Raw genomic sequence first — 12,192 nt, 5'->3', positions numbered from 1 at the left:
CCCTATAGTCTGTGTAACCCTACCACAATTGGGGGTGTTCCTCTGAAAAAGTAATCATCCACACTTGTTATTTCCTAAAATTCCTAGCTCCACTTTACCGTATCCTTCCCAATTCTAGGCCAAGTTATGTTCTGGTCCAATAAAAGGAGAAGCACCAGACATTCAAAAAAGAGAAACTTATACTCTATTATGAAAAATTCTAGTCCAGAAAAAAATACCGAGTTTTTCTCAAGACTGAAGACCTGGTGCTATCTGCCTTCTCTGCAGAATATTACTCTTTCTTTTTTGCTACTGGATGAATGGTACCTGGCCTTTCACTGTATTCAGAAATTTAAAAAATTAAGATATTTTCTCATTGTAAGGCCATGTGGAAAACCACTATGCCCCTATGCAGTAATCTATTGATTCTGTAGTGACTTCTCACCTGAGCTTCTTTGCAGAAGTTAGTGTGGGTATTGACAGCTGTTAATCTGCAGGAGCACAGAGGCTGAGGGGTAGGAAACGTGCCAAAGCAGCCTGGTGTGTCTCAGGCACTCCTCTTGCTCTTCAGCTGCTGTATCTAATGGCAGCTAACACTGCACAAGCACCTAGCTGGAGGTGTGGGTCTGTCAGCTTTGTAGTCATGACTTCTTGTAAACTAAAGGATTATTTTTTATTTGACTTTAATGCATGTAGCATGGCCCCACCCTTTTCTTTGTGTGCCAAGAGAGATGACTACTGCTACAAAAGGATGACTAATCATGGTAAAACATGTGTTTTGACATTTACAAGCTCCACGGTGTTGTACCTTGAAACTCAAACCTTTTCAAGGTTCTGGCTACCCTGATACATCTCTTGACTGTACTTTTAGCAGGTGTGAATTGCAAATGTCTATTGGAAAATCCTCAGTAGCAAAGAAATGAAAATGCAATAAAGCCCCATTTAATCTCTCAGGCTGAAAACAGAGACAAGTCACTGCAAACAAAGGATTTTCTTTGCACCAATACACATTAGAATACATTTTGCAGTTTAATGCATGAATAAACTCTATTATCATCCAGTATCTTAACTGTCTGACCCACGTACAGTGGGTTCCAAAAAAGAGAAGACGGGATGTTACTTACCAACATGAAATCATTTGTAGGTTTGAGCATGCAGGTAACATAACTTGCATCCTTGTATTTGAAAGGTACCACGGCAAAGCCAATTGCTTCTGGGATGGCCAGTATGAAGGACAGAAGCCAAATGGAGAAAATTTCAATAGCAGTGATCATTGGGATTCCAATCCCCTGAACACGGCTCCAGGACGCAACTGCTCTGTACCTGAAAGAGGCAGGCGTTAGTTTCCAGCCCGCACTTTCCTTCTTAAAAGTTCATGGTTCAGTGTCATATGGCAAGTAAATTCCTAAAGCTGACATCTGAGACTTGTATTACTTGGTTTTTTCTGCCTATTCCAGGGCCTCTGCCAGCTGTCAACTTACCCAGGACATAACAGGGTGCATTGAAGGGTGGAGAGCAGAGAGCCGGCTGCTCCTGTTCTGCTTGGGTGTGGGATTGTGTGGAATTCTGCTGGGTGGACTGCACTCATGATTTCTAATTAAAGTAGGCAACATTTGGGAGGACAGACTATATCTTTCACTAAATAACTGCCATAACAGAGAGAAAAAACCTTCCAGGGACACAGCCATTCTAACAGATACAAAGCATCCATCTCCTTCAGCTACCTCAGCTGTGGCAGCAGTGCTACCCAAAGTGAAGCTGTCAGCTTCTAGGCAATGAAACACCAGGAAAATACTCTTCATTAAGTGAAAAGACATTTGTTCTGTTTACACTGTTCAATGAACGAAGAGGATCTTTCTCCTCTAGTTGTCTCTCAGTTTTCAATGAACTTGTAGAAATGTATTAGCTTTGAGACCTCAATCTCTCTGTCAGCTCTGGTTAGAAGGTTGTGAAATTATTCAGAGAAGACAGATAGGCATAGGATACAAAGTGCAATCCAGACCATAAACTAAATTTTCAGTAGTAGATTTAACTGTTGTCCTACAATTACTGCAGTAAACTACTTGCTCAGCATTTCCAACAATTTAGCAAAGACAGAATATTGGAAAGAACCAATATTATTTTTGATCTTGTAATAATCTGAAATTCATTCTGGAGAGCTCTCTGTCATTAATGATGTAACAGCTTCTGAAATGCTTATTGTTCTTCCTTAAAATAATAGCACCTTCCTGTTTGGAATGACAGTGCTGCATGGGTATATCATGGCATCCACTGATGAAATAGTCTTCTTTGGTTGAGGATAAAAATAGTCAAGAAAGGTTGTTTGTCTGCTTAAAAAAAAATCATATTAAGAAGGGAAATGCTGGATTTGGAATTTTTGAGATCACTAAATGAACTAGGTTGGAAAAGACATTTTGAGATCATCAAGTCCAACCAAGATGGAAGGAATGAGGAGCTTCCGATGGGAAAAATTTTTGAGGGCTACAGGACCAAGGCTACAGAGATCAGGAGAATTTGTTTATTGAAAGGCTTTCTAAGCCCTCCTTTAACCAATACAGTAGCACTGGATTCACACACAAATAATTTCTTCTGATTTCTTGTATCACAGCCTCTTTTTAGTTTGGAAGTGTGCTTATCAACTAGATGGAAGACTTGGGAATTCCATCCCCTGTAACCTCAGTGTTAGGGGAATGACAATGCCTAAATGCAAATCCAGGCTTAAGCCCCTCACAAAAACTTCAGCAAGCATTGTTACCCAATATCACTGGAAAGTGTCAGGGCCTGCCATCACCCCTGCAGAAAACAGACTGGAAAGCTTTGCCTTGATATCTACAGCAGTGTCATGCACAGCACAGTCACAGTGAGCCACAGACAGGCTCTCAGAGCATCTTTTCTACAGAAATGTGTGTAGAACTACTTCAAGCATAAAAAAGCAAACTACAGCTTGGAATTGTACATTAAAAATAAAAATATCATCTAAAGGCATCCTTATCTTCCAAGAATGTGAAAAAGGGGAGGAGGTCTCTGAGATTAGAATTCTGAGACTATCGAAACAAAATGAATTATACTGGGAGAACTAAAAAAGAAATATCCAGTATCTTCTCACAAATATTCACATTAAAATCCAAATTTAATTTTAAATAATTTGACATCCTGTCGCATTTCTTTTTGCTAAATATCAAATTCTGGCTTTCACCACCAAATGGAATATTCATTGAAACGTAACCTTTCACAAAATGCTCAAGTATTTGTGAACTTTGGAAATTTAACAATCAGTTCAAAGTTTACTTTCTACAGACTGGGGATTTTACAATTATTTCTGCCAGCTGCACTATCCATCCTTGACTGACTGGTGCTCTTAGCAAACAGGGGCTTGTAGCTGTGTATATTTTTCAAGTAGCAAATGTAAAGTTTGTTTTATGTTACCTCTGTAAATATAAGTAACAAACAATGACTTGTAAACTGTGAATCCAGTTATTTGCTTTCTTGCATTTTTGTACCTGTTCTTTTGAGTTACATCTGTTTTGTACATGAGGAGATCACTATGCACAGCAGTGAGGATTTGGGTCCTGTATGTATTTTACTGATTCTTTTTTTTCAGTATACAATTCAAATAACTTTCAAATAAGGAATTGTTAGCTGAATAATTTTGTGAATATTTTCAGCTAAAACATAAGAAGCTCAGTAATTAGATCAGAATTTGCTGTATGCGTATTAGGCTGCAATTACTTGGTCTCTTTACTCACTGCTGTAGTAGTGATTTGAAAAATAGTGGTAGTAATAATAATTTTAGTAGTAATAATTTTTCAGGTGGGTGTTCTGTGGGTTATAGAGGATCTTTGTCTAGCCACAAACCTCCCACAATCAAGAGTGAGAAAATACTGCAGGGTTTATTTCCCTCATACTTGGAAAACATAGGATGTCTGCCAAGGACCTGACATAAAATACATGCATAATGCATTGCATTTAATTCCTCACTCTAAAATCTGTGTGGGATTTGTCTACATTTTCTTTTGTTCTGTTTATTTCTCTCTTGTCTCCAATCATGTCTAAAATGTTCGCTTTTTCTTCCAGGTCACTTCCTGTCCTCTGCTTGATGTTGTGGCTCCTATTCTCTCTCCCTTTTTCACTTTCAACTGCTCATGCATGTGCTCTCAACTTGTATACCTACACACAATTAAATATTTTGCACTCCTATCCCATTATAACATGCTTAAAGCATTTCTTTCAGAAGGACATCTTGTCTGGATCTGAGAACATCAGCGGGTGCTTTCGTACCCCTATTCCTTTTAACTTAGATTAGAAATTAGGTGTTAATTAGAAAACTAGGTGTTCAAATGGCCCTGTAATATAACAAGTGTCTGTTCTGTGAGTATCGTCAGCCCTTTGTAAGAGTGAAAAGCAATGCAGGAAACATAAGGGACAAGATCAAGGATGTATGAAGCAGTCACTGTCAAGATGAGTGCCAGGACAGTCCCCAAATGTCCCTGCTGTTGCTGATACGGAACTGTTCTGCTTCGTTATTAGCAACCATAGCTGTTCTTCATTTTATGCAGCTATCTTTATATAATAAAGCTCTTAGAGTTTTATTTTAGTGGCAAAATCTCGACTTGTCTCATACACTAACTGTGAGTTGGTCCAGATAAAAACATTTACTTTAGGATTACTGTTCTTTGCACTGTACTATGCAGAGGAGGCAGGAAGAGAGCGTATATATGTGAAATGAGATCCATATCTTCACTTTTCTTCTTCAACCCATTTCTTCATCAAAATCATTATGCCCAAGACATAAGCAAGAGTAAAAATTCAGGCAGGGAAATATCCTTCCTCTTAGTCCCACTCAGGCACTGTTTAGAGAAAGAGTCACACTATCGTCACCATCGTGACCTAGAGTTTAAAAATGCCTGGGGGGCATCTGAGGCAACTTCGAAGTGAGCTTCCTCCGAAGGGTGAATGGCTGGCTTTCTGCCAGCCTCCTAAAACCCTCTCCACATGTGAGTGGCCATTGTTCCCCTTGGGCATGCACAGTTAAACCTTAGTACGCTGTCAGGGCAAGTCACTCCAGGGCAGTAGTAATGAGGGGAGTTTCACAATAGGATGTAGTTAGCACAGGGATTTTCCTGATAGGAAAAAAAAGAATCCTGTTCTAACTTAAGGCTGTAGTGTGCAACAGGGATAGAGAGTCAGCAATGACTATAAATATGGAGTGCTGGATTCCTTCTAGTGATTGACTTTATCTTTTGTGTGCCATAGAATGCAGTGTATAGAGACCCAAAATAATTATAAACAAGATAACTTTCAGGAGCTTTTTTAAAGCAAGAATTAACTTGCCCATAGACCAGAAACAGTCCAGCTGCCACAGCACGCTATTTCATATTTACTCCTTTTCCATTCTAGAAAGCAGCCATTAGCTGATGTGGAATTCTGTGCCCAACTTCCAGTGTCCAACCTAACTTATTGAAGGTGCTCTGAGCTTTCATGGTGATTGAAGCTAGATTCTTGTTAGCCAATAACAGAATCTGGCTCTATACATCTGTTTCCTAACACACATCCTCTGCAACCACTTAATAGAGTAGCAACAGATGATAAAGAAAATGTCCTTGGCAAAGTGTCTAAGCTAAGGGAGGAAATTAAGTAGTCTGAGTCTGATCCCATACCAGATTTTATACTCAAATGGAAACAGCATTTGGTTGTTGGGAGGATTAGCAAATCAGTCCTTGTAAAAATATATATGCATCTACAAAAAGGTAGCTTCAGCTGAGTTAGTTCCAATTTATAAAAATGTATATGACAGTGGAACTTCATCTACTGAAACTGCAGTTGTCAGAATTTATCTAACAAACTGTCTGTTTTATGTGCTTGATGTATGATTTATTCCTTAGAGTGGTCCATGGGATTTTATTTAATGGAGGCCAGATATTGTTTGAGAAATAGAATTGTTTTTGTAGTTCTCAGACTGAAAAAAAATGGAAGTAGAATAGTTACCTGTATTACCTTTTTAAATTTTTTTAATTTTTTTTTTTAAATTTATGGCTTTGGCTAAAGAGGTACTAATGCAGTAAGGAACTGTATTTCAGGTATGGATACTACTAAGTGATTCATCCGCTGCTAACCTTATACATTCCCTCTTTCTGTAAAGCCAAACCAAGATTAATTTTAAAGCTTCTTTGCATCCTTGTACTAATACACATACTGTGTTTTGTTTAACAGTATTTTCTGTATTTAGAGGTACTGATATTTTGGAGTAGAACATGATCAAGTAACTCAATACATAAAACCAACTTTTACAGACCTCAAATGTTCATCTGCCATTGCATTTTATGTCTTCAGAAAAAATAGCAGAGGCATTAATTTTCAAATTACCTAGGTCAAACTATGAAAGCAAGTTTCCAACATATTTTTCAGTAAAGTTCTGTTAGTTTTGAAAGTTATCAGAATAAACCCTTGTTTATTGTCCAGAGGCAGTGAGTTGAAAAACTAATTTTTAAGCCTAAAGATTATGATCTTGTTCAAATACAAAAAAACCCCATGAGTTCATATGAAAGAAATAAATCTAAATACTGAGTCAAAGCCCAGTAAATTTTTGTCTGGTAAAAGAAATTGAAATAATGCTTTACTAGAGCTTTTAAATACTTTTAAAAAACATGTGAGGTTCATTAGCCCAAGGACTGAATATTATACTTTGAGCCACAAATGTGGTGCTTGGCATTTGCCAGAATATAAAAGACCAGAATCTAAGTTATATCTGTATTTTAATCTGCCTGCTAAGAAGACCATGCTTAGTGCTTCCAGATTTAGGAAATCTGCATGTACAAAGCAGTGCCAAAAGATTAAAACATACTGTACCTGTCCACACTAAGGGCACACAGGTTAAGGACTGTGATTCCCACTGATGCCTTCTGGATAAAGGGAAGGAATTTGCAAAGAAACTGTCCAAATTCTGTATTTCCAAAAGGCCACTTCTGAGCGAGGAGCTAAAGAGAAGATACAAAATAATCAGAATATTTAAACAGTAACCTAGCAAGTATGCCACAATTGTAGTTATTTCCTGTCTTAGGCACAGCCAATGTAACCTTGAATTCTCCATAACTCAAGCATATCCTGAGTACTGAGTGGATCTGGGAACTATCTGCTACTGTGGAAGCACAGAAGTTGAAAGTTTACATAAAATGTTGACCTCGTGATGTTGCAATAGTAAATTGGATTGTTAAAATTTTATTTTATTACTGTGAACCTGCCAGCAGTACTGAATAATGAAAATCCAACTCAAGCCTGTCATAGATGGTTGTGAATGCCGAGTCCCAGAACCAGGCAGTCACAACATAACTCAGGGTCCATAATGAGATAACTCAGAGCCAAGTGGTGGTGCTGCACGCAAGTAGGTTCTTGTCATCATAAATGTACCATTGTGTAACTCATGGCAACGTTGAGTGCCAGACTCTGAGGAGTGTGAGGAAAACACTGTGCATGCATAATCTGTTCCATATTGCATTTTAAAGGACAGCCGTGCAAACGTGTGGGCTGCGCTTCAAGGCAGCAGAAAGGCATCCATTGGAAAGATGTGAGTGACTGAGGCTTGGAGCAGTATTTCCAAGGAGGCATGTGCATAATAAATATTAGTACAGTGATTCATGTGCACAGTTGTGAAGAATTAGCATAGAAGTAGTAATATTTCTAGCTATAATTGTTAAAGCTTTGGAAATGTCTTGGAACTGGGCTTTGATAGCAAGTATACATGCAAAATACAGGACACAAAATTATTCAGGGTAATCAAATCTTCTGTGACTGTCTGCAGAGTCACAGAAGATCACCCTTTACACGTTCTGACAGTGAACTGGCAGTATTCAATGTAAGTAAGTGTAATAAATGAAAAATTATTGAGTCCATACAAAGTACTGAGCCCTAATTTAGCTATTTTAACTCAAGTAAGGGATATTTCAGCCCTCATGAAATGGTTCAATTGAAAAACAAAGTCACTAAACCGCCTCACTCTTGCACTACCATTTTGTTCATCTTCTTCTCTAAGTCTCTGCTGCTGAGACTTTCTTAGCTGTAGGATGTTCATGTTTTGAGAGTTAGCTTTGCAACCACAAGGTCTAGAAATATATTTTAGTAGAAGCTTAGATCCTAGAACACGCTTATTTGGTAAAAGTGGGTGAATTCTAGCTGTAGAATTAGAAAAACAAATTCTGATTGTAACTCAGGACTACAGTATTCAAAGCAAACATTTTATTTCTTTTTAAGCTAGTGTTAAATTGAAGTATGCCAATAATCACTACCTTTAGCAATACAAATGTTAGCTATGGGAAGTTCAAATTCACATATGTCTTTATCTCAGTTAAGGTAGGTGTTACCTTTCTGGTTTTTCATAGCTTGAGTTTTTCAGTTTTGCTGTAGTGTATAGATGTTTATCACAAAATTCTCTTAGTAGGAATTAATCTTCTCCTCATAATCCTGCTGTGGATTTTTTGAACCCCCTCTGTTTTCTAGTCATTCATCACAATGCTGAGTTACTTGTGATTTTGTCCCCCAAATGATACCTCAAAAATACTGGAAGCAGCTCTGCACTCCACATTGCCTGTGTCTCTCTAGGACTATACTAATGTCATTTGATTATTTGTATTTCAGGACAGATTTTAGCAACTCACAGCTTTCAGCCAGCTGGGTGGAAACTGTGGATCAAACTTATGTGTGCAAGCACCATTGGTATGGTATCCCACTTTAGGATAGTCATATTTGGTGAAAGGCAATCCCCCTTTTTTTAAAAGGCTAGGGATTGAGTTGCTAGGACTGGTGATTTAACTGCAGTCAGTACCTTCAGTAGGAAAAGTGATAAGTTTATATCTGCAAGCTCTTGATTAGTTCCTCTGATTCTATTTCCATTTATAGATGGAATGAAATACATTTAAAGTTCCAGCAGAATTGTTTTCCAGATTGGTTTGCAATAATGTAACAAATGTTGGTAGAGAATAGTCTGCATTTTGCCTAGAACTCTCATATGAGATTTTAGTTTTTATCACAAAAAAAAAAAAGTTCAAAAAAGAAGGGATGATCAGGACCCATAGTAATTCAACCAATCAGATGGAATTTCACCTTCAAACTCTTGGCTGGGTTTGGGTAAAATCAGAGTAGTTCTCAGGCTGGGAAGACTAAATTATAAATGGCACTGCCATGGAAAATCAGCTCTAGCAGACTTCTGTCAATCCCCTGTGCCAACCAGAGCCCCAAGACCCATTTATCATTACAGATCACACTTTAAAAGGCAACTGAGAGGCACCTATTCATTTCAGCCCCCAACTGCAGCTGTAGCTACACCAGCAGTAGAAACGAACAAGCACTTTGTAGTGACTGCGAAACTCTGCTACTACAAGGCAAATATTAGCTTCAAAAAGAAAAGGGTTGTACTTGAAAAAGGTTCACTAACTCATTACTCCTCACGGGGAAGCTTTATCATGCTTCCAGCATGTATGCTTCAACCCCACACCCCAGGAAGCTCTCCTTTTTGGAGATTAAAAGTATTTTATTCCTTTTGTTTCTTACACTTTCTACTAATTGAAGTAATCTCAGTACCAAATCATTAGGCATTCTTTTCAAGTGGATTTTAATCAAAATCCCTGGGACCAGAAATAAGGTTTTTTGATTTCAAGATTCACTTTGCAATCATTTCTGGGGGTGTACTCCATTATCACTCTGCATCAGCTATGCATTCATTGCTTCCCCTTGGATCAGGTGCCAATTTTTTTCTTCTGTAGATATTTTTAGTCAGCAAATCTGATCCTGTCTTTAGTTTTACTAATTTTTGCATCAAAACAAGTCCATTTCCCTCTGTTCTGCCCTAGCATGGTATGGAAATTTTAGAAGGAAATAACACATTTATTTTGCACTTAAAAAAATGAAGCCAGGAATTTAATATAATTAATCCTGATTTACTTAGGTGCAATACAAGAACTGGAACTACTGGAACTACTCTTTGAGTGCTTTTGCATATTTTAATATTTAAACAAAATTATTATAAAATTCTAGAAAATTACATTTTCTCTCAAGGCTCTAGGATGGAAGAAATCTGACTGATTGCTCCTACTAGAGTCCCAGATCTCTATGAGTTGTGGAAGTGGATTGTGCTTTTGCAAACCCCCTTACAAAATATCTGAGGTTTCAAAATAAGACATGTGGCAAAGAAAATGCACTTTTCCCTTATGCTGTTTGCAACTTAAGAGTATTTCATACTGTGGTGCAATTCCTGACAAAAGAGTGTGGTCAACATGTATTTTTGCACTGAAATCAGAAATCAAGACTGCTCTTTAAAAACTCAGCAAAGTGACCAGACAGCCACAGCTTCTTTGAGCATCCTCCCTTCTCTGCTGCTTTATATGGCCTCTCTGCCCTGAGCTGCAGCTGAAGACAAACAAGACATCAGCACTGAGAACATTCCTTTGCAGTGATTTTTAAATGTCACTCCGTTGATTTTATTCTGCTGCTGCTATTTTCTAACCCCCCCCCCCCCCCCCCCAGTATGGTAGCTGATGTACAAAACATCAAGTCCCACTGCGCATCCCAAGCAATTTATTTACAGTCTGAAAGAGAAAATTTGGTAACCCCAGCGCATGAGTGTTGCCCAGAGCATGCTCATGTGCAGCCACAGTGTTTATCTCATGCCAGGCTGATAGTGTGTGTTTGAAGGCAGATGATGGCCCTGGAGCTCAGCCCAAAATAGATGGGCATGGTTGGGTGCTGGATTGGAACAGGCTCTGAGCTGCTCTATTAAAACTCCTTCAGCTCAACAAGTACAAGTCAGGAGGTCCCCTCTCTCTGCCATGTGGCATTGAGGATGGCAGCAAAGGGTTCCTGCCTGCCCTCTCCTGCTCTGATTTCATCCTAGTGCTCTAGAGACTGCCTCTTCCTATATCCATGGGGGACCATTGTTGTGCTGACACACAAGATGTTCTTCCCAGAAACTGAACTGTGTTCCTTGCAGGCAGTGCTTGCCCCTCATGCTGCTGCCATCTAGGACACTCTCCTGGGTTTCATGGCATTTAAATGTTCCATGATACTGCTGGAACAACTCTGGCACAACCACAGAAGTCAGCTTCTATTCTGTCTTCAGGAAAAATAGAAATATCTTCTTTATTCCACAACTGAAGTTACACTTGGGCAGAAATGAAGAAAGGGACCAAGTCAGCAGATTTTATCTGTATAGATACAATCCAGTTGTGTAAGTGACCAACATCTAACTGGGGAGCAGCAGTTACAAAAGAAGAGTAGTCTGTGGTGATTTTCTTTCCTTGCCACATAGCCCAGAATGAAAGATAAGGGAAATTCTTTTAGTTTTGTTACATCAGCACATTTGGTATTGCTGGCTTTTTGTTTTTTCCTTTTATTTTTTTTTTTAAGGCTAGTTTCCTCTAGGAGATATTGAACTGTCTGGATAAAGCTTAAATTGTGTTCTACAATTATATATACCCTTGTCTGATTCAAGGCATGGGCCAGACAAGGTATCTGGTGTTTTGGGTGGAATCCAGGTGATATCTGGCTCAGGACTGAAGTGTCTAAGTTCTGTACCACTGAGTTGACTGCATTAAGTGACAAAAGATGGTGGTTCTGACTGAAGTGTCTCACCTGTCTCTGATCTGTAAGACTGCTTAGTTAGGAATAAGGATGTATTGAGTCCTCAGCAGTGGTATTTTGGTTGTGGTGACTGAGCAGGACCCATCTGTCCTCATAAAATGTCATAGCGTAAGAATTCATCGCATGTTTTCGATCATTTCCCTTCTTCCTAAAACCCATATATATAGGGGAGAATTGCATTTTCTGGACAAAGCTCATCCATTTCTTGCCTCACAAGTCAGCTGTGCTCCACCACTTTGTCAGGGTGGAGAGGAACACAGTCAGTCTGTAAGTATTCCTTCTCACTGCTGAAGTGAGAAACCTTGAATTTTGAAAGGACAGTGACCAGAGGAAAACAAAGAGTAGAGGAAAACAAAGAATGAGGGTAGCCTTTATAATGCAGGGCATAAGATCAGTACTGAGTATATGGTGAGGTGATTGTTCAAGCTTCTGCCAGGTTTGGGATAATTTGTTTATTTCCTTCTACTTAGATTCACAGCCCTGGCATGGGAGAGAGAACAATCCCTTCAACTCTTCTTTGCAGAAAATGCATTCCTGATTTTGCTACAACCAAGAACTTTTTTCCACTTTGGGTGGATAAAAGACTGA

General features: G+C 38.7%; 1 protein-coding gene across 2 annotated transcripts in view; it reads right to left on the bottom strand.

Annotated features, from left to right (window-relative positions):
* Window positions 1-12,192, bottom strand: part of EDNRA (endothelin receptor type A) — a 33,410-nt gene that overhangs the window by 8,947 nt on the left and 12,271 nt on the right. For both annotated transcript variants that reach the window (XM_084204754.1, XM_084204753.1), the window contains exons 3-4: window positions 6,826-6,953; window positions 1,104-1,302 (exon numbers count right to left, since the gene is read on the bottom strand). In XM_084204754.1, coding sequence (XP_084060880.1) covers window positions 1,104-1,302; window positions 6,826-6,953 — 327 coding nt within the window. The remainder of the gene's footprint in view (window positions 1-1,103; window positions 1,303-6,825; window positions 6,954-12,192) is intronic.

This window comes from Fringilla coelebs (assembly GCF_963513975.1).
Source record: "Fringilla coelebs genome assembly, chromosome: 4".
Lineage (NCBI taxonomy): Eukaryota > Metazoa > Chordata > Aves > Passeriformes > Fringillidae > Fringilla > Fringilla coelebs.
This window is presented reverse-complemented; position numbering and strand designations above follow the sequence as displayed.